The sequence below is a fragment of the Rhagoletis pomonella genome, unplaced genomic scaffold (genome assembly GCF_013731165.1).
Source record: "Rhagoletis pomonella isolate Grant_MI unplaced genomic scaffold, Rhpom_1.0 Rhpom_scaffold_00002, whole genome shotgun sequence".
Classification (NCBI taxonomy): Eukaryota; Metazoa; Arthropoda; class Insecta; order Diptera; family Tephritidae; genus Rhagoletis; species Rhagoletis pomonella.
The window spans coordinates 98,589,582-98,617,324 of NW_023458556.1; the positions used below are offsets into that span (position 1 = coordinate 98,589,582).

Consider the following 27,743-nt stretch of genomic DNA (forward strand, 5'->3'; position numbering starts at 1 on the left):
TGTTGTACTCATTTTTACCACGGTTTTATAAACTCGTTTCTTTTTTATTTCATTTTAATTTGCACAAATTTACATACGATCATTTACGTTCATGTATGTACGTTCTCTGATAATACCAAATGAAAATTCGTTCGATCAGCACTTCCGACCACAGTCGAATATCAAATGCAACTCATTATAGGGGCCTTACTTTTACTTTTGTATGTGACTACAGTTAAACCCACTTAAACATTTTCTACTCCTGGCCAGTTTACCAAACTCTCATCCTCTGAGGAATCGTTGAACCAGAACTCCGTTGTACTCATTTTTACCTCGTTTTTATAAACTCGTTTCTTTTTTATTTCATTTTAATTTGGACAAATTAACATACGATCATATACGTTCTCTGATAATACCCAATGAAAATTCGTTCGATCAGCACTTTCGACCACAGTCGAAGATCAGATGCAACTCATAATAGGGGCCTTACTTTTACATTTCTATGTGAGACTGCATTTTCAACAAATGCTTACATAAACAAGTCATTTTTAAGCAAAAAGAAAAACAAAACCGATTTCAATTCCCTTCTAAGAATTTAAGATTATCGTTAATCTATTCATGATCCAATGATCGGATTTAAACCAAATTAGGCCACCTGTCAGGTAACAGCTTTCCTTTAAAAAAGAATTATAGTAGTCGGTTAACGTGGTCCAAAGTTATGCGGTAACATACATGAAGTCGGTTAAAAACAAATACACCAGCAAGCTTTCAGCGTCAAATGATTTCAGGGTAGAATTGTCAAAGCTCCCAATAAACTTAAAGGAAATAATGAAAACATCAAAACAATTTCAGTCCTCACATTAAAGCTAAAGGAGCATAAAGTTTGCATTGTGTTTTCTTGTTTTCGTAGACATTTGAAGAGTAGGGGTGCCGCGAAATTTTTTTAGCACAACAAGGGTGCCGAGGTGAAAAAAGTTTGGGAACCCCTAGCTTAGAGCACACCACATAGTATGTACATACAAAACACATACGTAATGTACATACATACGTAAGTGTTGTGTTAAAGGAAGCGATAGGTAGTATACAGCTACGTTTTTATCACGACATACTGTGTTACACAAAAAGTCTGTGGTAGACTAACAAAAAATATGGAACCCACATTTTATCATTTTGTATATCAAGAATAAATTAAGATAAGTTCAATAATTAATTAATATAGACTTAAGGAAATCGTAGATATATTTTTAATACTTACTCTAATTTGAACTTTTTGTTTCCGTTAACATTTTGCAGTTTCTCTACTTGAGCCCTCATAACATTCCCTGTAAAAATAACTGGTGGTTTTTCTTCATCAATATCTTCAGGTAATGTATAAACGTCACTTGGGTCATATTTAAATAACTCTAGATTGCGGTCTGATCCGTGTTTCACATCCGCAGCAGAATACACAACATAACATAATATTATAACCTGTTGATAAAGTGAAATTAAGTGAAATATTCTGTTCTTGTGCTTGCGGTTCAAACAAAAAATTTTAACTAATCACCCGTTTATACACATGTAGTTACATACACATGTATAACAAAATACTTGTTTTATCGAAATGCGAATGAAGCGAATTTTTCACCGAGTTTTCCGTTTTTAGTTGCAAGCATTGGTTTACTTGCATACATAGGTATATACGTAAGCACTTAGAAATTTGTCTGAAAAGCAGTTTCTGATACGCATATTGAACACTTTCGAAAAGTAAACTTACTAGCTTCATGATTTTCACAGCGTTAAGTGGTTCTTCTTCAAGTTCTTGTTATTTAATGCTTAAAAAACCTTCCAGTTTCCTTATATACCACCTTATTAAATATACAATATAATGACAAAAGATAAGTCAAAACCAGATTTATCAATTCAACTTAACACAAAATCTAAGGTGTACAAATTGACAAGATCCGCTATTATATTAGCCTAAAATATATTCGTTCGTTATGTACATATGTATGAATCGACTATGTATGTACATACACATGTAAACGAACACGATTTCTTACATGCATATGCTAATACCCTGCAGTAAAAAATTATCAAATGATCAAAAAAAATAAGCAACTTTAGTTACTTTTTAACCGACTTCCAAAAAAGGAGGAGGTTATCAGTTAGTCGGAATATTTTTTTTTTTTTTATGTATGTTACCGCATAACTTTGGACCATGCCAACCGATTTCGAGAATTCTTTTTGCATCGGAAAGGTAGTCTCTCAGAGGTGGTCCCATACTATAAGATCCGATCAGTGGATCATGAGATATATATATATATATATTTTTTTATATGACAGTTGAAGTCTGCGTACGAAAATTTCTGAGAAATACCGTTATTTAGCAAGAATATACAAAACAGAACGAAAATACGCATTATTCAATTTAGTGTCCGAACTATAGAGTAAAAAATGTAATATTGTCCGGCTTGTAGCAGTGTCCGGATTATAGATGTGTCCGAACCACCGCGTGTCTGGATTAACGAGATAGCACTTTATATGGCTGACCTTTTCCCCCGATTTGTGGCGGCGCCTTGATGTTGTCACACAAACCCACGATGTAGCAAACAGAAGGTGGCGCATTTCGCAAACCGCTATTTTGGTTTTGCCAATTTTTTAAACAAGGTCTTAAAAACCTTAAATGCACTGAAATTTACTATACTTTTACTAAAATCACCGTTTTTCACATTTCCTTTCTCAATTTTTATTACAAATCATATATTTTCAAAATTTTAAGCAATTAAAACACGTTTCCTATTGAAAAGTATAATATTAAGATAGTTGACTAATCTCACATTCTCTTTTATCCTCCTATTCGGCTTCGCTACTTTTAATCCACAAATGTCATCGCCGTCGGGAATGCGCAATATTGTATTCTATCATTCCCGACACAAACCTACAGTTTTACGCCGCCTCCGAACGGCGATTTCATTTTTATGAGAAGCTGTTTTCCAAGACTGAAATACATTCAAAGGTTTGCCATTGCCTGCCGAGAGATGACCGCTATAAGAAAAAACTTTTTATTTAGTTATAAGTTAGTTGACACCTAATGCAAGATTACACAGCTAATAGTAAATAGCAGCTGAACCCAAATAAGTTTTAAGTTATTTTCAAGTTAGCTTCATTTTATGCAGGGTATGTATTAACATAATCGTGCACATGTAAATATGTATACATACATACAAATGTACTTACCTATATACATTCATACGTATGTATCTATGTATGCTTAATTTCCATACCTTGATTTAAAGTTCAATGAAGTATCAGTTATTGAACGTAAATTTATAGTAACCTTTTGTTTTTTATATCTGTATGTGTACATACATACATATATTACACATAAAGTCATTTTCAAATACCCCCTTTGAACATGTACCAAGGGAATAAGGTATGTATGTTCATAAGACCGCGTGAAAAAAAAATTTAACTCCTGCAATGGGACCGCTATCTGACTCAGATTTTGGTATTTGGTAAAGTATTGATCTTCCATGAATCTCCCCTCTCCACAACAATTCTAAGAGGTCGCGCATCGAGTGTTCATTTTTCCCATAGGAATTACACGTAAGAAAATGAGTTATTCTCTTTTGAGGTCGATATAATTTTCTAGGATCATTCAAAACGTTCGAGACTCTAAGAATATATTGATTACACGCCATTAAAGTGATATACAGGCTCAGATTCCTTAAATTCCAATTTATTTTTTGGTAATTACTAGATTTGATCCAAACAGGGCAAGCGATTAAAAATGATAATTTCGGAATTTTAAATATCTGATACTTAATAATCATATTATACTTAAATGGCATGTTTCGATTAATCTTAGAAAATTATATCATTTTCTTACGTGTAATTCCTATGGGGAAAAAACACTCGATCCGTGACCTCCTAAAATTATCGTAGAGAGGGGAGATTAATGGAGGATCATTACTATGCCAAACACTAAAGTCTGTGTCAGATTGCGATCGCATTGCTGGACGTTTATTAATTTCTTTAATGTAATGTGTAATGTGTTCATATGAAATAGTAGCTTGTGTCGAGAAGCTGGCTTTAGTATAATGCGACATTCTATTTATCCTTTAAACGACAAGGAATGTTTTGATGAGACTTGATAAGAATATTGCAGAGACATAACTGTTATAAGGAATATAAAAAAAAAGTTGGTCCATAACTATTAAATTAAATATAAATAAGGTTTCGTTACTTTACATAAGTTATTTTTAACCCAAAATAAGTTTTGCTCCCCTATAAGTGATATTCACAATATAATATTTTTTCCGTCGCTCAAAAGTTTTATTTTCCACTTTTTTGCTTTTACGTCGCTAAGTAAGTGTTATTCTCAAGACAAAATTTTTTCCGTTGCTCATAACTTTTAATTTCGACGTTTTTAATTTTACGTTGCATGATAAGAGTTATCCTCAATGAAAATTTTGTTCGTTGCTCGTAACTTTTATTTTCGACTTTTGTTGCTTAACGTTGCTTAGTAAGAGTTTTTCTAAGGAAATTTTCTTTCCGTGGCTCAAAATTAGACATAAGAATCTAAGTATGTTTTAAACAAGAATTCTTTAAAAAGTACATTAATAATAGCTAATATCACTCTGTCCTCGACATTCGACAACTCCACTTTTTTCATTAAATTGTTTCTTTAACTTGTACTCAGTTTTGACTCTTATCTAACATGTGTCAAACTTACTATAAATTTGTGGTTTATGCTGATAATCCATTACAACGTTATATGGCCAAGGTGCTTAGGGGACGCGATAGATACTACATACATACTTGTATTCTAGCAATTTAAAAACACTAACCTCCCAATTCTGTGTTTTCTTGATAAATTATCTGTAAACAAATTGTATTAAGATTTTTATCAAGTAAAAGCTCCCATCGCATTCTGTGCCAATATTTATATAAAAAGCTCTACGATTTCCACATGAGGGGAACTGATTTCCGCATGAGTGGAACTGCTTTCATTGTCACATTTGAAAAATATGTATTTAAAAACAAAAAAGCTTTCGACTGACGTAGCCGAGTAGGTAGAGATGTCGACTATAATCATCGCACAGTTTCCAATCTAAAAACCCTAACAGCTGATTGCCAAAAAATGCCTACAGCTGAGATCACCTGTTTTTTGGCATTTGGTGTTCTCTTTTACAATTGCTTCCTTTTTTATTACAATTTCATCCATTTATATTACAATTTATTCAAAATACACTAACACACTGAACCAAAAACACCAATACACTAACCAAAAACATACCTACACCCTGCCAAAGACACACTTGCAGCCTACCAGAAAAAACGGTAAGAAGAAGAGTTACGTTACTTATGGAACTGTACGATGACTAGGTATAATTCCGTGTGTCGCCGGTTCAAATGCCGGCACATGCAGTATTTTAATGACAGAAACAATTTTTTTTAAATATACATATGTACATACAAAATTTACAATTTTCACATGAAATTTCAATTTGTAAATGCTTGTTAATAATATTTTCAATCTTGATAATTTGTCAAGAAAAGAGCTTTTGATTTATATGCTAGAATCCCAATTCTTGATAAATAATACAAAATTTACAAACTATGAACATTTTTAATTTATCAAGTGCACAGAATCGGCATACCATCATATAAAAAAGAAGGTAGTTTCAATAAACAACTTTTGACGGATAATACTTTTTTTGAAGTTTCATAAATTGCGAGTATTCTTATCGGCCTTGCCCCTTTTATAACTAGGGAAGACAAAAATATGCGAATGCATATCGCATATGAAAATGCATATTATGACACAAACTGCACATTTTAGCAAAAAAGCATAAAAATGCACAAAAATTATTATTTTGGTAATAAGTTAATTAATTTTCGCATAATTTCATCTGACGATACCTTTGCGGAGATAGCCAGGGTTGCTGACGAGGTTTGTTTACTTGACAAAAAGAAAAAGCTGACAAACAACGGAAAGCCCCGTTATTTTTTAGTAAACAATTTTAATATACTCGTAAAAATACTTCGACTGTTGTTTCCTGATAGTGAAGTTTCGCGCTAAACCGGTTTCCGTGGTTGAAAAATTCAATAAAAAGTTTTCGTTTTTAGCTATAGCTGTTTAACAGTTTTCAGGGGCTGGATTCTGTAATTGTGAGTTTCAAGTATACACTGACAATTATGTGCACTCTTCATTTTGCGATCCAGCAAGTGTGTGAATGAGTTTTAACTGTCAAAATTGTGTACACTTATCTTTCGAAAAACTCACTGAGTTTTAATCGGTGAGTTCTTGGTTGTGAGTTTGGCACTCGGTGTACACTACATTTTCTCACAGCTACAGAATCCAGCCTCAGGTTTGTTGCGAACTGAGTAGGGAGTTTTATTTTGCATCTATTGTAACTGCTCAATATCAGCAACAAAAATATTTTGTGTGAAGCAACACTTCAATATTTTCACCTGGAGAATTGTCATCTTTTAAATTCTATCCAACAAAGTCTTGTGACGTAGAGCGTTCATTTTCAAATCATATATGTATGCAAGGTGTATTAAACATAATAAATACATTTTGTATGTATGTACAAAAACTTTTTATGGGTTAATCGAAAAAATTTTCGTTATATACATTTTTGGGGCATATATCAAGCATATTTTTAATATTTTGAAGTAATTTTAATGATCATATAATTAAGTTTTTTGTGCATATTTTTGTCTTCCCTAGTGATTATATTAAAACAATAAGTCGGAGTATTTTCTTTCCCACATTTATACCAATTTAATAATATTTCAAATCAAACATCATTATCAGTGCTTAGTAACTTTTTTACTTATGTGGTTCGCACGTTTTTTTAATTAAAATATGCAATCTTTGCGATTTAAAAATCTAATTCTAAAGAATATTCTTTCCAAATGAAACCTGTTTATAATATTTTGTTCCAAATTTACTTTTAAGTTTCTCATCGGATTTTGCAAAAAATTAGGCTTTGTGGTTAGTGTATCACCATTAACTTCAACAAATTTTGAATATAAAATTTCCAATGTGTGCAAAAAAACTCGGCTTTCAAAGACCGCCCTCCGATAATTATAATCAATTAACATAAGTATACATTTGGTAACTTTCTTCATGCGTTGTGAAATCTAGTTTCGTCAACCCCATATTCGCAATTATGTAGCTGGCAAAATTTTCAAGTCCATCATATTCCAAATTGTTGAGTGGACCGAGGAAATCTGCTTTGGAAAAAAGTATTACTTCTCGTGATCAGGCAGCATGAATTTGATGAAATGTCATAATTTTATTAAAAGTCAAATGGTTAACAACTGCAACGAATGTCATTAAATGAAACTACCTTCTTTTTTGTATCACGATACATCATGAATTTGAAAAAGTAACTTCTGCAATCTAAATACTTTGTAATTTTTGAAATATGTTTTATTCAATATGTAAAACAATAGTAAAATTCTGCAACCTATTTTTCTTATTATTTATTTCAATACATTAACTTTTACCAGAATGAGTCTTTAATCAAATAATCCTTTAGAAATGGACGTGCCAATTTTAGAACCGAAGTTCAAAAATTTGGTTTTTATAGAGAATTAATCAGGGATTACGATGGTATGACTTTAAATCCCTAATTTATTGGTCTCCACTATGTAAATCAGGGTAAAGTGCAATAAGGTCCGCTGAAATAACGCCCATGGTCTTTATTTCCTAAAAAAAGAGAAATAAATCCCATGGGCGTTATTTCCATTTCAAAGAGGAAACAGCGCCCACCAATAAAAGGCACTGGTTTAAGGTCTATGAACTTTCGCCTTCAATACACAGAAAAGCCTTGTTAACTTAATAGAAAAAATATTGTATCAGAGATAGTCGAATTGCGGCTGTGTTTAAAGCCATAGAGACGACCGTAAGGACATGTGCAACGCAAGAAAAGTGAAAACCGCAGATCTGGAGCTGGCTGCTATCAGTACTCTTTATATCTGTGGTCACCAGCAATAACCACCTAAGTCGACTTAAGAAAGAACGGAGTTATATATGCTATCGTATTCTTAAACTCCTATTCCTTGCGTACTTGAAATCCCCATCTCGCCAGCTAGGCTACTTAAAAAGTTATAGGCAAAAATTTTTTGGTTTCCCCATAAGACTAACGTTACGAGAAAAGTATAAAACGTTATTTCTCGAATTCAGGTGTTTTGACTGGTGACAGGTAATAAGATCAACGGAAATAAGGTCAATTGACTTTATTTCCCACCCTGGTGCGAAATAAAGTCAATTGACATTATTACCTTTTTAAGAGCGAAATAAAATCCATTGACATTATTACTCTTTCAAATATTAAATTTGCTTAGCTTCGCCGCGGCCCCCCCTTCCCCGTCTCCCGCCGTGCTGTAACGCAGGTAGATTTATTTTTTGTATACGTTAAATAATATTTTTATATATTTTAAACATCGAGAGCTTATATTCAATAATACCCCCTATCTGCACACTTTTCACAAAGATGAGATTCTGATATAAAAATCCACCTAAGCTTTAACTGTCATCGGTGATATTAATGATACCTTATATAACGACAGGTAATAAGTCCCAGATGGTTTCTAAAATCACAAATTAGTTTTTGTGCAAATTGCAGATAGAGGGTATTAATGAATTCAAGCCCTCGATATTTCATATTTTTATATTTGTAAGTTAATGGAAGCAGGGATGCCAACTTGGCTCAAACCGTGCCATTTGTCCCTATTTTACTTCAAATGGCACTTAATTTTTCAATTTGGCACAAAGTGCCAAAATAGCACTTTTGTAAAACAAATAACATTTCAATACATTTTTGTGAAATCCTTTGCGTGCACTTCTTTTTCTGAACTAAAATTTTCTAATTTATAAAGGCTATTCATCTGGTTTATCTTATTTTATCATTGCACTTTTGTTTTGAAAAGGTGGTTTTATTTTATTGCTAAATGTGAATGATTAAAAGGAATGGCACCCTTTTTGGCACTTTTATTTTTCTATTTGCCACATTTTGGATCTTTTTTATCCTCAATATGGCACCTCATAACTAAAGATAGTTGGCAACCCTGATTGAAAGATTTCTGCTGTCTTTTGGCAACAACTTGTCTGCAGTAAAAAAGCATACAATTTCTGTTTCTAAAGTGTGTGAAAACCAATCAATTAATTTACATGATTTCGGTTCCGATATTAAAAAATCAATAATTGTTTATACCCGCATTTTGGCACATTGGCTTGAATGTGCCATCTAATAAATAGTGTCGTTGTTCGCCTTGCTTTTAAATGATGTCACAAATTGCTGGCGGAGACATGAATACAGTGTAAGAAAATTCCTTTTCTATAATTGTTTCCTTATAGAAAGGTTGGTTTCTTTTCCACCTTAGACATTCCGAATTCGTTCAAAATATGCTAATTTAAAACACAGAATTCGTTCAGTGTTACTCCGGAGTTTTTGGACATGGACTGTTTCTTCGATTTAATAGTGTTCGCTTTATTTCTGTGGAAACGAAACATGTTTTGCAAGTTCTGGATCATTTCTACACTCTTTTTTCAAATATTTATCATATCCCAGCTGTGCTTTGCATTTAGTTTTTCGCATCGTGTTTTTACATATTCGTAATTTAAATTTTTTTAATAAAATCAATTGGTGGTAGTTCTTGATTGTGTGTGGATTAATATCACCACACTGAGGATTTGGCAATAACCTTTGTCATCTATTAAAAAACAACACTTACGGGGCAATGTTTATTGTAAGAACAACATTTTTTCTATGAATCGCCATACTTTAAGCATTGTTGACGCTATTTCCATTTGAATGAGGAAATAGCGCCAATGACTTTATTTCCAAACTTTTGTTGACTTTATTTCGCTTTTGAAAAGGTAATAATGTCAATTGACTTTATTTCGCACCGGGGTGGGAAATAAAGTCAATTGAACTTATTTCCGTTGATCTTGTTACCTGTCACCGTTTTGACTTAGGCGGTTATTGGTTATGACCACAGATATATCGAGGGCTTATATTCAATACCCTCTATCTGCAAATTTCACAAGAACTACTTCGTTGTGCTAGAACCCATCTGTGACTTACCTGCAGTGTTGCCAGGACTTCAAAAATAAAAAAGCTAGATCGGCCAAATAAAAAAGCTAAAAAAAGCTAAATGGCTCCAAAAAGAAAGGTTAAAAAAGGCCAGCCCTTTCAACATTTCATTAACTCTTATGTATAAAGAGGTTGTACAAATGTACCACCGAGCAGCAAAAATGTAAATATCTCGACAAAGTACTGACGATCATGAAATTTTATGAAAGCCTTGTACAAACATTTTTGAACACCATACCGTTTAACAAAACCATCTTAATAATAAAGAGGACTCTTTTTAGAGTCTGAAAACCCATAGTACTTAAAGACAAAGTAGTGTACCACCAAATATCTTCATACATTACTATACTATAACAATCGTGGATGTTTCAATTCGAGCGCGCATTGTTAAGAATTGAGCGAATTTGGTGCGATGTGGCATCAACGGCCTGTGAAATGTAATGGTGTTCGTTGGGGAGGCGTTGAGCTGTGTATGTGTATGCACACATACATATACGCGTGTTTATGCGCTTTTGAATAGTTTCAGCGGGGCACGAAATATAAGCTGGAGGCGCGTCTGTGACAACAACTATATTAATGGCAACCGACCTCTTTTGAAACATTGCAGCTCGGAGGGGAATTCGTTTGATCATCTTTAAGAATAGTAGGGACAGATGATGTCAGAATTGTTGCGAGAAGAAAAAATTATTATTCCTTGAAAATGGTAAAGGTGAAAAGAGCAAAGAGAATGGAATTCTATAGAATTTGTGAAAGGATTATGTAAAAGAAAGAGGATGAGAAAAGTATGCCATGCGTATACATACATATATTTGCGTATATGTGTATGTGCACGTACTATGTGTTACAGTCCACTAGACGGTATTTATTTCTCTTGAGATAGATATGTATGTATGTGCTTGGTGTGACGACAGATAGTTGCCCCTTTTAAGAGATACAGAGAAATTGCCAAAAGTACATACACACGGCAATACGACGGCGTCAAGCGACAAGAAAAATAACGGATGTTCTGGAATTGAAATCCATTTGGATGATATTCTAGAAGGTATCAGAATGAAAGAATAGCAGTCGTATCGTGATAGATTCTGGCGTCGTCTAAGAAGCGTTGATGATGAAATTATTTGGTAAATCGTGAAAAGGATAGTTTGTGACAAGAACATAACGCGCTAAAATTTTGAGAAATATTTACTAGTGAATAGAGAAAATCTTTATTGTTATTTTGACGAGAGATTGTTGAAAGACAGTGAGTCCATCTACTCTACTTTTTGTAGAAGTACAGAAAAGTGTATAAAGATTAGAAATGGGAAAATTAACATATTCTTTTAATTGTATAGACAGCAGAATGGGAGGACAAGATCTTTTGGACAGTTTATGCAAGTCAATTTCGCGCATCATGGAATACTGCCAACATGCCGAGTTCAAAAACGCAACGCTGGAGCAAGGGAAAGTTCGCGCTGAGAAGCCGGAAGCTTATTATGCACGATTTGTAGATGAACATGAGAAGCAGTTGGATCACGATGCTACACAAGCAAGTACATATGACGAAATCGCAGCTTTAGTGGAGTCGCGCTATTTTACGGCACAAGCCCTGTTGGCTGTTAAGATCAAGGAGCTCACACCTGTGTCAGCGCCAATTCTGCATGAGCAGCAGCCCTTCGCGGTCCAGGTAAACATACCATATCAACAGCATGACTTAAAAAATACCTGGGGTAATTTTGACGGAACATTAACTATGTGGCCTGGGTTCCGTCACCGGTTTTCTGCTGCCATACATGAAAATAAGAATGCCATACATGAAAATAAGAATAGCCTTTAAATTGTCTTACTTAAAAAAGTCGCTCATTGGTAGAGCTGCACAAATACTAGGTGAATGGTAGCTTACAGATGATAATTATATAAAGGCATGGGAGCGGCTCAAGCAGCTGTATGACCGCAAATATCCAATTTGTCGCGAACATTTATGGCAGTTTATTCGTTTGCCAGTTATAGGAGGGTTCCCATGGGCTCATGGGCTTCAGCGAATGTGCAATGTGACACATGAAGTGTTACGACAGCTCCGAGCTCAAGGAATTCCGGTCGATGCTTGGGATATGATTATAGTTCATATGCTGCATGAAAGGTTAGATCCTGATACGAGTAAGCAGTGGGAGCTGCAACGAGAGACAGAAACAGCGACTGTTAAACAAATGCTAGATTTCTTGGATCGTCAAGCAGCTGCCTTAGTTAATGTAATGTATTTCCAATGCGTTTTGCTTGACAAGTAGATTGCGACTGCATTATTATTCTCTTCGTTAACAATGCATTCTTAAGGCTAATTCACAGGAGTATAGTTATATACCGCTTACCACTAGAGGGTGTATTAGTATGCCGATTACCACTAGAGAAGGTAATAGTACTTCAATGCTTTTTTAACCCGCTTAGGCCCACTACTCTAAAACTCCTCCCCACAAGTTTAAAAACCGGCCTCATTAATAGAAATTTCATTTAAAAATTCACTTTTATATTTTACGCTAAGTATTTTGGATCCATATGTAAAGGTGTATCTTAATCTAATAGTATTTTGCTTATCAATTCACTTCAAACTATTTTCTTTTTAAATGTGTAATAAATCGGTGCACATTATTCTTTGTAATTAATACGCTGATGTTTACGCAAACTTCTACCCTTTTGAGCCGTTGCCAGATCAAGCGCCTCTCCTTCCTCACCAACAGTCGAAGTGTTTGAGACCTGATGAGTTTCTCTTTCTCTCACACTAGATGCAACTGCAAGCGGTAATTTGTTTCCGACCGCAGTTTTCACTACGCTCTGATTATTTTCGCTTTCCCCGCCAGGAATCATCTGATCTATGTGTCGCTTAATACTTTTGTTGTTGTGCGCTAAAATATAATGATAAGACCGAGGACCCATGCGTTTAGCAACTGTAGCCTGCCGCCAGTCAATCTTATTCGGACTAGAATAATCGCGAACGTACGCCTTCGCCCCGTTATCAAAACGCACCTCCCTCTTACCCTTTCGGTTTTTAATATTTAATTGTTGGCTTTCGCAAATCTTTTCTTTGACTAGCGGCGGTTTAAGCAAAGACAACCTACTTTTCAATTCCCGTCCTAGTAGTAATTTCGCCGGGGATTCACCTGTAGAGCAATGCTTAGTACAGCGATAGTCAAATAAAAATGTATGATCGCAGTTCGATATTAGCTGTTCTATGCCGCGATCCAAATTCGGCCACCAAACAAATGATCTCGCCAACACTTTAGTTTTAACAATTCCAAAGCGCGAACGGTGCAGCTGTTGCAGATGTACGTAATTTACGACCACAAGACGGCAAGGCAGTTTATAACAATGACCGAAGCACAGGTAGTAAACGTCAACGTATAACGAAAGGTGAAAATTCGAACCAAAGCAGTTTGTTAGGTAAGAGATCATTTCCATGTGTCGCCTGTAGTGGTGATCATCCACTATGGATATGCGATGATTTTGTTGCGCTCAACTTAAGATCTCGTGAGGACTTGTAAGAAGAAACAATATCTGCCAGAATTGTTTCAAGAAAGGGCACGGAGCTGGTAATTGTTTTCAGAATGGGTGTTCTCGTTGTCCAGGGCAGATTAAACATAAGATCTTGCTTTGTCCAATGAGGGAAGTGTCAAAACAAGCACTAGCGGTTAAGGTTGAAGATAGTCATCGCAGAAGTAAGGTCAAGGGCGAATTCGGAGCTCAAAGCGCCAAACGGCATCGTAGTTCGGAAGTTGGGTATGCTCACCCTGTACAATCAAATATCGCAGATGAACTTGATACCATTAATGAAGAGATAAAGAAAGTCGACATCTAAATGAGTTTACTAGACAAACAACAACAATTATTAAAATAACGTAAATAACCTCCAGTGTAAACTATTCTACGTCTTTTGATTTTAAGTTGGATTCGTGGCCTGCTTTGTTGCCCACTGTATCTATAAGACTAGAAGCAAATGGTCAGATTTTCGGGCCAGTTCGAGCGCTGCTAGATTGTGGCGTACAGCCAAACTTTGTTGCTGCTTGTCTCTGTGACAGTTTCCAGTTTCCGATCTTGCCAGCATCGCGCAAGATGGTCGCTATAGAGGGGAAGTCGTTTCGTGTCAATCGACGCACAGTTCTTAAGATAAGACCATGGTTCCAATCAGATGGATACATAGAGGAATAATTTTGGGTTCTACCTAAGGAAAACAATTGGCAACCAATGCTACCAAATGCTGATTGCGAGTTGAAACCAGTGACAGCTACATTTGCTGCACCACTCGCTGATCCAGAATATTTGGCACCCGGCATAGTGCAAGTGGTGCTCAATGTCAAAATTTTTGCAAAGATTTTGATCGCCGTGCATTCACATGACTCTAATGGCATGATTTACCTCGAGACACATTTGGGTATGGTAGTCTGTGGAGCGCATGAGAGGCGAAGCGGTATTGAAACACGGGATATGATTTCATATACATGTTGCACAAGTGTTGAAGAACTGGGTGAGTTGATCAGGCGATTCTGGCAGCTTGATCAAGTAGCCACGTTCTCAAAGCGAACTGAAGAAGAAGAAAGGGTGGAAAAGATATTTATGGAAACATATACAAGAGATGCTACGGGCAGGTTTGCTGTTACGATTCCATTGAGAGAGAACATTGGCGGCATTGGTAGTTCAAAAGAAATAGCTTTGCGTCAATTTACGTTATTAGAGAGAAGATTAGACAAAGATCCTGAGCTAAAGAAACAATATACTGACTTTATGAAAGAATACGAGCGGCTGGGACATATGGAGCTGGTGTCGAGGACAGCTGAACCAGGAGAACTGGTTTATTACATTCCGCATCACTCTGTGACGAAAAAATTCAGAGTAGTGTTCGATGCTAGCTGCCGCACAGATAGGGGTATTTCTGTCAATGAAGTACAACTGCTAGGTGAGAAGTTGCAACGAGATTTCGTAGGCATAAAATTGGTATCATAGGCGACATAAAAATGATGTTCCGCCAAGTGCGAATAGTCCAAAGGCAATGGAATTTGCAGCGAATCTTTTGGAGAGATAGTACAAACGATCCAATAGGAGAATATTGGTTGAAGGTCGTAACATACGGTATGACATCATCAGCATTTAATGCTGTTCGAGCAGTGATACTGTGTGCGAGGGATGCGGCAAAGGACCACTCAGACGCCTCTAAAGTCATTGAGAATGATTTATATATGGACGATTGCGCCACCGGATCCAGGAATGAAAGCGAGGCGATAAGATTTGCAAAGGACATTGATCATATTCTAAAAGGTGGTGGTTTCGAAATGAAGAAGTGGAAATCGAATTCAAAAATTCTCGTAGAGGAAATGAGATCAGAAGAAGAAGAACCATTGTTCATGTTTGTGGATGAAGAGAAAGCATCGGTCTTAGGTTTGAGATGGAAGGTCAACCAGGATCAGTTTACCTTTATGGTCAAGACTCCAGAGCTAGAAGGTGTGATCACCAAGAGAAAGATTTTAGGCTGTGTAGCTCAGCTCTATGACCCGAATGGTTTCATTTCCCCTGTAACTATTTTAGGCAAGATTATTATACAGGATTTGTGGCGTATTGGTTTAGATTGGGACGAGCCTGTACCTGAAGAAATATCAATAAGGTTTAAAAATTATTGGCAGGACATCGGACGTCTTGAAGAATTTACGCTGGACAGATGGATTGCTACAGACATAGATAAGGAAACTGAAACACATGGATTTTCTGATGCATCAACGATGGCATACGGTGCTGTAATCTACATACGAGTTGTGCAAGAAAATGGACAGGTGAAAATTACATTACTAACATCAAAAACACGTGTTGCACCAATGAAAACAATTACGGTGCCGAGACTGGAATTAGCGGCGGCAGAATTATTATCACGTTTGCTTGTTTATGTAATAAAAGAAATGGAATTTACTAAAGTTGCCTACACTTTGTGGACAGACTCGCAGGTGGTGCTACATTGGATAAAAAAGATACCGCGAAACCTGAAGACGTTTGTGGCTAATAAGGTAGCATCGATACAAACAAACACTGATGTGAAGAAATGGAGATATGTTAACACGAAGGATAATCCTGCTGATTTACTAAGCCGTGGCATGAGTCCGTCAGAAAACATACATAACCATTTATGGCTGCAAGGTCCGGACTGGTTATCACTAACTCCGCAGTGTGTGTTTCTGCCAAACACAGTGGGGGAGGCTGAAGTTGAAGTTAGAGCCTTTGCGGTGACAGAGTTTGTGGAACCAATCCGGATTACAACGCGTGCAAACATATATAGAGTTCCGTTAATTGAATACGTCGACAAATTAAACAGGGCGATAGATATTGTAGCGTATCTGTTTAAATTCATATCAAATTTGAAAGTCCATTTAGCAGTTAGGCGATCTAAGAGAAGAGAAACTTTGCACATAGTGCCAGACAGTGTTGCCAGAACTTTTTGGGCCGACCGGCTAGATTGGCAAAAAAAGCGGCTAAAAACGGCTAAAATATTTTAGTGAAATTTCACATAGACTCTGGCAAAAAACGGCTAAAATGTTTTAGTGAAAATCCACATGCTTTATTTAAATAAATCGCAAGAAACGAAAGACTAGTTAACACCATTAATTTATATCGAGTGTATATTCCTTATTATCAAATGAATCACTCTTGTATATATCACCTGAATTCATTAATTTTAAGAGATCGTCATCTACAGTAAAATTATGGCAGCATTTTTCTTCACGTTTTAAACCGTATCTTATATATAAAATAGCGTTTAACGTTTTAACGCACATTGGATTTCTTTGCTTAGTTTTTATTATATTCATTGAACTAAATATTCGCTCTACTTCTGCATTACTTATAGGCAAAACAAGAAAACTAAAAACTAGGTTGCAAAGGTCAGCAAAAGGGTTTTCTCCTAGGGCATTTCGAAATTGATAAACTTCGGCCCAAAATTTTACAGTTGAGTCTAAATTACTCCAGGTATGTAACGTTAACCGTTGCCATTGCATCTCTATGGATGTTATTTCGTCGGCATTATATTTGCGTTTTTGTTGATGTAGTTGAGCAAATACTTTTGGTTTAATTAGGGCCGGTTGTTCAATGTCTGGTTATCACTACCACTACACTATCGACGATTTCGACATCATGCATGTAACATGTGATCGATAAAGCAGTAGTTGTGCTTAACCGGACATTGAACAACCGGCCCTTACTCTTAATGCATTTCCAACCGAAAAAAGTCATTTTTTTTTAGTGTGGCAATATTTGTAGGGAGGGGTTGGCGTAATTCCTTTATTAAAGTGATAATAAAATAGCGACCATTTTCTCGAATTATTTTCTCGGCTTCGTGGTCAGAAGCGTTTGTGCTTACTTTTGTTTTTAAATACTATTCAAAACTGTAATAAAACTGAGGAGATGGAGCAAGGTATGGTTCCAACGGGGAGCATATAGGATCAAATGTGTCCGCGCTAATAACCACTAGGGAGCATAGATGCGAAAGTAAAACATTGAGTTCATTAAAAATCTTCATTGGGTCTGCAATATTGCTTTCGAACAACTTGTTTACTTTTTGCACCTGAAAATTAGGCATATAGTAAAATCGGCTAAAAACGGCTAACTTTTTTTTACAAACCGGCTAACAAATCGGCTGCCGGCTAGATCGAATTTTCTCCGGCTAGTTGCTATCAAAACCGGCTAAATCTAGCCGGAAAACGGCTAAAATGGCAACGCTGTTAATAATGGATCACGCACATACAGAAACAAAATACGGCGGGGTTCAGATCATGATGCAGTTTATTCGCCAGAATTATTGGGTTCCGCGCCTTCGTAGTGCACTGAGAAGCTATCTGCACAGATGTGTTATTTGCGTACGACATAATCATCGTACTGAGGTTCAAATGATGTCGGATCTACCTCCTGATCGAGTAAGAGCAGGTAATCCTTTTCTGCATTCAGGAGTGGATTATGCCGGGCCGATGGAGATTTAAATGATTTACAGGGATTGGAATCAGCTTATAAAACAGAAAGTGTGGATTGCTGTTTTTGTATGCCTCAAATCAAGAGCAGTTCACCTGCATGTGGTGACAGACTTAACGACAGTGGCTTTCATTACGTGTTATGAACAATTCGTGGCTCGCCGAGGTCGCTGCAAAAGAATCTATAGCGGCAACGGCATAGCATTTGTGGGTGCAGCGAATGAGATACGTTAGGCAACGGAGGTGTGGTACAAAAAGGAGGTATTTCAGCATTTGAGTGGTAAAGGTACGGAATGGCGATTTATGACCCCTGCAGCGCCACACCAGGGTGGAATTTACGAGGCTGCAGTAAAGTCGATGAAGCGTCATCTATTTCGAGCTGTTGGTTTGCGAGTACTGTCCTTTGAGCAACTATCAACTTTACTTACTCAAATCGAAGCGAAACTCAATTCGCGCCCTTTACATCAATTGAAAACCTGGCCATCTATTAATCGGAGAACCTCTTGTTCTTCCGCTACCGTTCGCAATTCCAGAGAGTTCAGCAGCTAAAGGCATTAACCAATGGAAAGAGAGACAGGCTATTATCAACGCGTTTTGGGTCAGATGGCATAACGAGTATTTGATAACACTACAGGAGCGCATGAAGTGGCGACGAGAATCGGAGCGAGTGCGCTTAGGACAGTTGGTGCTAATTAAGAGTGAGAATTTTCCACTTGCGCAATGGGCTATAGGCCGTATAATAGAACTTCATCCCATTAGGGATAATTTGGTACGCTCAGTGGCAATTCAAACTGCGACGAACATTTTACACAGGCCAATACAAAAGATATGCATCCTGCCGATAAACACAGAAGAGAAATAGAATCTGAGAACTGGCCAAGGGGTTATAGCATTGGAAAAACTGATAGTTTTTCGGGGGGATTGTTAAGAATTGAGCGAATTTGGTGCGATGTGGCATCAACGAAATGTGCAAATAAATGAAGGTCGAGTAAAAGAAGAATGTAAGAAATAGAAATGTAAGAGTAGTAGTAATTTGAATTCAGCCAAATAAACATCGTTGGGTTTTTATATTACTATCTTTCCCAACGTAAAAAAAATGTATCTGAGTTTTAATTGAATAGTTCCTCTAAGAAGAAACATGCATTGTGAAGAGCAAACCGTATATACACGAAAATAATGCAGACTAAACGGCGAAGTCGATTTCTATTTGACAAACTATTTAACTCGACACAGGTGCTTCAAATCATACCTTCACCGATTCAAACACGAACCGGAACCCATATGCGACTTCCGCAGATGTAATAGAATACATATTTTTTGAGTGTATGCAGATGCAGATTTCGCAACATATCTGACGAGAGTTTGACGCCTGAGTCACTCGTGGAGGCTATGCTACAAAGCAGCGAAGAATGGTTGGCAGCATGTGACGCAATAGCAGAGGCGATGAAGAGGCTGAGGAACCCCGAATGACTAGGCATAGCAGCGGCGACTAACTACCTTTCGCCCTCACGATGTAGTGCTCGACGTCATCCCCTTGCTTTTCCTGGTTTTATAGGGACACTTGAGAGCCCATGAAAAAACTGTTAAAGTATAAACAGAACGAGTTCGCTGAGAAAATTTCGTCGGACGGAGCATTTCGCCAAGTAAAACTGAACTGGAAAACTTTAGTGCCACTATAAATATTGTGGAGCATTGCCCTTAATCCTTCTGCAATGATTGGGTCAAAATTACATCTTTAATTACAGGGATAGGTAATTTTAAATAAGCTGTGGCGTTGTCTATTCGTCAAAAACATAATCAGCTGTGGTTTTGCAAAATATAAAATATTTTTTTTTTTCATTTATTTGCTTTCTAGAAGGCAACATAGTTTTTCCATACACCCACAGTGTTTCTACGTCATTCTACCCAAATTATTATTTAGTAGTTAAGGACAACTTTGAACCGATAAGCATACAGCACTTGTCGATAAAGTTTCTGCATGTGATAAATAAAATATTAACTGAATTCAATCTTTTTTTCTTAAAATTTACTAATTTCTATAATTGGGTCAAAATGACCCCAAACATTAAAGGAAGGGGTAAATTCCAAACACTACAGAAGGGTTAAAAAATGCTGGTTTGAAAATAAGGAAAGGTCAGAAAAAAGCCACGAAGCTAAATCTTACTTTCAAAGCTAAACGACAAAGAAAAAACTAGATCTAGCCTCAAACAGGCTAAACTGGCAACGGTGCTTACCTGTCACACTGATGTTAATTCTGACTGCAATTTAATAGCAAATTCTTCTGAGAAGCGTTATACAAGGACAGGATTAATATCACCGATGACAGTTAAGTCTTAGGTGGAGTTTTATATCAGAATCACATTTTTGTGAAAAGTGCAGATAGGGGGTATTGAATATAAAAAATTGTAATATTCAATATTCATAAATGGGATTTTCGAATTTTAAAATGGGGGAAACAGGGCGTTTTTCAGAGTAAAATGGTATTTTGGGACCTTTGGAGTTGGCAACACTGCTTCTTATTCTGTCTTGCTTCGCCATCGTTTTTGTCTCAATATTTAATTAAAAAGCGTTAAATAACGTTTTTGGAAATTGTGGGTTTTATAAGGAGGAAGCTTCCTGATACCGCCCATCGCAGCCATTTTAAAATTAGTTTGAATCCCTCGGGTCCCGGTATTCCGCGACCATCTCTACTGCATATGTAGACTGCAAAACGGGATACAATTAATAAAATTATGTACATACATATTTACGAGCATACATATGTATGTACATTTGTATCCATATAATACATGCGTATGCAGTATTTATACAAGTTTGTTGCTGGAACGTTTGATTTATTACAATAATGATATGCAAAAGGTTTGCATATGTACAAGTCTGTATTCATATGGAATAGTTGCTTACTGCTATACCTAAACAAAAGCGTCAGCGATGTCTGGTTGTCGAAAAATTCTCATGCCCATACAATTTGTATGAAGCAAACCGAAACAACGCGGCGTCAACGCTGAGCGCTTGGAAAATCCGATTTTGGCAGGGCGTTAGGTATTGAAGTCGGCTGCAGAAAACGGCGAAACTGGCGTTTTCGTGTTACACACAATCAAACCTATGCTTGTTGTTGGTGTTATTTCTGTATTTGACGTAGCGTTGACGCTTTTGTTAAGGTATGGCACTTCGGCGCTAACGCTAGGCGTCCGAAACCGCTCCGCCCAACGCTTTTGTTTAGGTATGGCAGTTATGCCGAAAGGCTGGCTTTAGTATAATGCGGCATTCGCAGCATACGATTGCGAATGACTCACTGGCGCCGAGCCGTGGAAGAAATTTTGGGCAAATAAACGTGCAAGAAATAGTTCCGGTACTTGCAAGTCAATATTCCAGAGACGCTAAATAACTGTTATGATATCTTTTGGAGGTGGAAAACGTTGGTCATAGGACAGTAAAAAATTTGTTTGTTGCTTTATAGGAGTTATTTCCAAAACTAAAATTTTTTCGTTGGTCATATCTTTTATTTTCAACTTTTTTGCTTTCACGTCATAACTTTTATTTGCGACGTTTTTTTTTTGGCTGATAAGAGTTATTCCTACGACAAAATTGTTTCCATTGCCCATAATTTTTGTTTTCGACTTTTTTCTTTTTTCGTTGCATGATAAGAGTTATTCTCAATGGAATTTTTTTTGCGTTGCTCGTAACTTTTATTTTCGACTTTTGTTTCTTTACGTTGCTTAGTAATAGTTATTCTCAATGAAAATTTTTTTTCGTTGCTCGAAACTTTTATTTTGAAGGTTTTTTGGTTATGCGTTGTAGTAATGAAATATATATGAGGCATTTTTTTCGTATCAGACATCAAATTTGGTGGCACACTTTCGATTCGTGTCAAATATTTTTTTAATGGCTCTACACATGAAATAAGCGGTGGAGTGCAACAAGGCCCGCGGAAATAACGCCCATGGGCTTAATTTCCCAAAAAAAAAAGAGAAATAAAACCCATCGGCGTAATTTCCATTTCGAAGGGGAAATACCGCCCATCAATAAAAGGCAATAATGCCCGCGGGCTTTAGTTCATTTGCGAAAGAGCAACTATGGCCGCGGGCTTTATTTCCAAAAAATAAGGAAATAACTTCCGCTATATTTATTTCATAAACAAGTAAATAAAGCCCGTGAGTAGTATTTTCTCTGGCTTTGTTTTACTGAAACATTCCAATTATGTATACAGGCATACATTTGCATAAAATGGAACTTGTTTTAAACGAAGTGCTCTATATTTTTGCATACAGTGTAGTTCTGCGTTAAATTCCCTTCTGCAGTATACACAAAAATAGAACGGTATTTTTCCAATAACTGATAAGCGAATTATTGGAAATTCAAGGTAAATTGTTACTGTTTTTTAGCCCTCAATCCGATACGCATATTTTTTCTCAGCGTCTTTGGTTTTTTAGTGGTGGCGCGCAAACGCTTGCCGCGCCGCGTCGAGTTGAGCGCCAACTGGCTCGCTTCTCCTCCCCCTCGCCATTACGCTAGAAATTTTAATTTTTTATATACTTACATTATATAAATGCTCTATATGAATGTACGATAAGGAGCTGGGGTTGTTTGTGTACCCACGCCGCACAGTGGGACGTCCCCATATAAGCTGCGGCCAAAAGTAGTAACCGTACTAGAAATTCGTTGAAATTTCGTATATGCGCTGTGCGGTACTTAGGAAGGAAGAAATCTGGAAAATGGTAAAATTCAACGCGCTACCACGCCTACAGCTCTTGTGGGCGGAAATAGTAAATGTTATGCGATTTTGATGAAATTCAGAGAATATGCTGGTTTTAACGAGAAAAGCATAAATCTGAAATATCGTCAAAATCGGTTTACATTATCGTCCAGTAATTCTAGAAAAACAGGCGCAAATAAAAAAAAAATATTTTTTTTATGAAATTCGGTGTGCCCTACCCGCTTAAGTCTGAATTTTCCAACTTGGAAGATAGTACAGAAATTCTTATTACGCCGCCCACCTTCTACACAACAATTTTGGCTCCAACAGGCACATTTATTTTATTTCTAAAGAAGTTCCCATTACTTCATTTTAAAAATGACAAAACGAAAACCTTTACAATACCTGCATACTAAATTATGTTGAGGATGTGTATTTACACTGAAACTTTCAATTTTACCTACATTTTATACAACAAAAGCTGAGCTAAAGCCAGCAGGACTCTTGCCATCGAAAACGGATCTCGTCCAGAGAAGCGTTCATTTTTGGCTGAATGTTGAATGTGATTAATAGATTGGCGAGTCGTTAATATCTACATCTTCTTCAATTTCCATTTTATATTGCATATTATTTATTTTATGTACACACCAGAGTCTTTCACTTCAGCTCTACAAAAAAAATTCAATAAATTTTACAAGAGCTGGGTCTATAAAAGGAAGAATATAAGCTGAACTCGCAGTTCCTCGCAGCTGGAAGTATTTGAGCATATTTAATGTTTACTTGTCCTAAGTATAATTTAGCTCGCTTCCTAGGTCCTTTTTAAATATCCCTTTTTAAAGTAAGCACTCGAAAAATTTTATACTCACAAAATTATGTAGAATTTAAAAGTAAACTATTTTATATACTTCACAAGACTTATAAAAATTTAAAGCAATACTTGACCACAGATATATTCAAAAACTGCTCGTCAATCAGATTGGCTTTTTATATATGCGCACAAGTGGAAAAATTTATTCAAATTACTTGGGACAAAATCAAAATTTTTTCTTACAAATTTATTTTTTCCCATTGTTTCTACTTTAAGCTCGTGTCATGATTGCAACTATGCATTTATTTTTTTGGTTTGGGTACGCTGGATATTTTGCTATGTATCTGCGAAATTACTTTTTCAGAATACGCTAACCCGTTTTTACTACCTTTGGCCGCTGTAGTCCCATTGTACGCCGCAGAAATACTGTGAAGATGTGGATGACGCAAGGGTTGTTTTAACTGAGAAGGCGACTGAAAATCGTGGTCAAGTGGTTTGTGTGACATCAAGGCACGCACCGCCAGTCGGAGGAGAAGCTCGGCCAATCATTTTAAACTTTGCACAGATTGCTTTGCAGAGCACAGTAGGCGTACTAAATCTACATGGTAATAAAAGCATTTTGTGTCAAATTATTCGACAACCGACGAAAGTATTTATTTAACTTTTTACTTTTTCATATTCCTTTTTTTGTTGAAACTTTGATTATTTTATTTTCATACACATGTACATACTTACATACATGTGTACTAAATATATGCATTGAAATTTGTTAATTTCAGTTTCTTCGTATAATAACGGATAACAAATATTTAGTTCAATGTTTTCATATTAGTTAGTTTTTATTTAGAATAGGGGGTTTTGGATGTACATATTCCAAAATGGAGACAAGAGCCACAATAAAGATGAAATAACGCCGGCGGGCTTTTTTTAATTTTGTAGGAATTGAAGCCTGCGGGCGTTTTGCCATATCGAAAGGGAAATAATGCCCACCGGCAAAAGGCAATAAAGCCCGCGGGCTTAATTCTTTTTCGAAAAGGCAATAACGCCTCGTCCGAGCGCGTTTGCCCGCCACTACTGAAAAACCTAATACGCTGAGAACAAATATGCGCATCGCATTGAAGGCTAAAAAACAGTAACAATTTATCTTGAATTTCCAATAATTCGGTTATCAGTTATTGGCAAAAATACCGTTCGATTTTATGTGTATACTGCAGAAGGGAATTTAACGCAGAACTACACTGTATGCAAAAATAGAGAGCATTCGTTTAAAATACGTTCCATTTTATGCAAATGTATGCCTGTATACATAATTGGAATGTTTCAGTAAAATAAAGCCAGAGAAAATACTACTCACGGGCTTTATTTCCTTGTTTATGAAATAAATATAGCGAAATGGGAAATAAAGACCGCGGCCATAGTTGCTCTTCCGCCTTTTATTGATGGGCGCTATTTCCCCTTCGAAATGGAAATTACGCCGATGGGTTATATTTCTCTTTTTTTGGGAAATAAAGCCCATGGGCGTTATTCCGCGGGCCTCGTTGCACTCCACCGCTTATTTCATGTGTAGAGCCCTTAAAAAAAGATTTGAAACGAATCGAAAGTGTGTCACCAAATTTGATGTCTGATACGAAAAAAAATGCCTCATATATATTTCATTACTACAACGCATAACCAAAAAACTTCAAAATAAAAGTTACGAGCAACGAAAAAAAAATTTCATTGAGAATAACTCTTACCAAGCAACCTAAAGAAACAAAAGTCGAAAATAAAAGTTACGAGCAACGAAAAAAATTTTTCATTGAGAATCACTCTTTTCATGTAACGTAAAAAAAATCGAAAATAAAAATTATGGGCAATGGAAAAAAACTTGTCTCAGGAATAGCTCTTATCAGGCAAAAACAAAAACGTCGCAAATAAAAGTTATGAGCAACGGTAAAAATTTGGTGTGACCACAGATATAAAGAGTACTTATAGCAGCCAGCTCCAGATCTGCGGTTTTCACTTTTCTTGCGTTGCACATGTCCTTACGGTCGTCTCTATGGCTTTAAACACAGCCACAATTCGACTATCTCTGATACAATATTTTTTTATTAAGTTAACAAGGCTTTTCTCTGTATTGAAGGCGAAAATTCATAGACTTTAAACCAGTAGTTAGTTATTACAAAACTAGGTTTATGGAAAAGTTGTCAGCGTTCGAAGAAATGATTATTGGACGCCCTTAATTTACAAATAAACATTCATATCAAATCCGTAGTGTTCATTTTACTTATGAACTATGTGTGGTCAATAGTAACTCGTCCCACCTGTCACAAAATACTGTCCCACCCGTCACTAGCTAAACGTTTTTTTTTTCAAATATTATAATGCCATCAAAGTATAAAATGGACCTTGACATTCTACTAAGTGCTCATTTACAAACGGCGATTTTTGTTGCCGCAACTCGACGTTTGTTGGAGGGAACGTGACGAGGAAAGGAGAGGGGCACCGAGTTGCTCGTGCTCGGGCAACACGCTTTGTGCTCTCGTTCGTCTGTGTAAATTGAGTTAGCGTTTCACAGATGACAACAACAATTGCATACACAAAAATCGCCGTGTGTAAATGAAACGAGCAACACCAAAAGGGAATGTGAAAAATCGCGTCGACAAAAGTTTCCGTGTATAAACACTACATTCGAAAAGCCGCTATGCACGAAATATTTTGATATACTTACATATGTACAATGTACATAGTTTGTAGTTCGGCATGCTTCGCTGCGCCATAAAAGAATTGTTGTGTTATTACTAGTGTCTCACCGCAGCTAGATTTTTTCGGTTCGAATGCTCGATTTTGATCTAACATTCGGCCGTTTACCGAAGCCGTTACGCGTACATAAAATACAAAATAGATAGAAACGTATTTACCTCTTGTGTATTAACAAAAAATGCACATCTTAAAATAATCGTAGCCACAGTTCAGCAGATATATTTGTTTATATGAATAATAATAAAAGATTGGTGATTACCCATTAGTGTTTGGCCGAGCTTCTCCTCGTATGAACTTTAATAATATAATAATAATATTTTGGCGCTTACACTGTTGCTAAGTGTTTGGCCAAGCTTCTCCTCTAATTTGTGGTGTGATGTTTTAATAAAAATAAAGGGACCTACTGTTTTACTCCGCCTCCGAACGCCAAATTGATTTTATCAGAAGCTTTTTCATTGCAGAAATACACACGGAAGTTTGCCATTGCCTGCAGAGGAGCGCCCGCTATTAGAAATATTTTTTTTTAATCTAAAAGTTGTACGGACCAGGTCCTTAGTATGAACCTCTGACCTGTCAACAACAGCGGCCGTCCTGGTGTTGTCACTTAAATTCAACAATTTGTTAGCGTTCTCGCCAAGTGCGTTTGTTCTGTCATCGCTGGTGGAGGGAGCTCAAAGATAATTTTCAGCAACTGCTTTAAGTAACTCCTAGGAGGTAGTATTCCAATATTGAAAAATATCAGCACCTCTAGGAACTCTTTTATATGTATATTCCTTAATCCAAATTTTAAATTCCGAATTTCTCAGCTGAAAACTGATTTTAAGAAGAATACCAAATTTTTTTTTTAAACAGATTATTCAAAATAAAAGTATACATTTTAATTATAATACATGTTCAAAACAAATCTAGATAGCAACAAGGTTCGGCTTCGCAAAAACTTATGTAGTTTTTTGCCGAAGCCGAGCATTCAGCCGAATATGGAATAATTGCCGATTGTCGAAGCAGAAGCCGAGCAATCGGACGGACTCTAGTTATTACTTCCTCACGATACATTTTTCAAGGTATGTATGTATTTAGAAGGAAGGCAAATTATCGACTCTTATCCATCTAAGTGGAGTCTACATATCGCGCATTTTTTTCAAAGGTGTATTAATTCGTTTTTGTTATTCAAATACCGTATATTCCACAAAAAGCTGAAGTAAAATTTGTTTGTAATTTTTTGAATAAAAACTCCATTCTACATAAGTACTTTACAATTTTGACTAAAAGCTCAGTTATGCAAGACTTAGACTTGACTTGACTTGAAAATTGTATACGTAGCGTGTGTATGTAGTTACCCAAAAAACAATTTCACTCAGAAACGTAGAAAACTATGGATTTTTCATTTCTATGTTACGTTCCCAAGTGCGAAGAGAGCCGTGAGAGAATCATGCTGTCATTCCATTTTTTATAAAATT

The 27,743-nt window shown here is 36.3% G+C and overlaps 1 protein-coding gene across 1 annotated transcript; it reads left to right on the forward strand.

The window, feature by feature from the left end:
* The first annotated feature begins 11,221 nt into the window (after positions 1-11,221).
* LOC118756336 lies at positions 11,222-11,889 on the forward strand. The gene is made up of 2 exons (XM_036491108.1): positions 11,222-11,316; positions 11,408-11,889. Exon 2 carries the CDS (start codon positions 11,416-11,418, stop codon positions 11,887-11,889), a length of 474 nt encoding a protein of 157 aa, XP_036347001.1. The 5' UTR covers positions 11,222-11,316; positions 11,408-11,415.
* Positions 11,890-27,743: the final 15,854 nt, after the last annotated feature.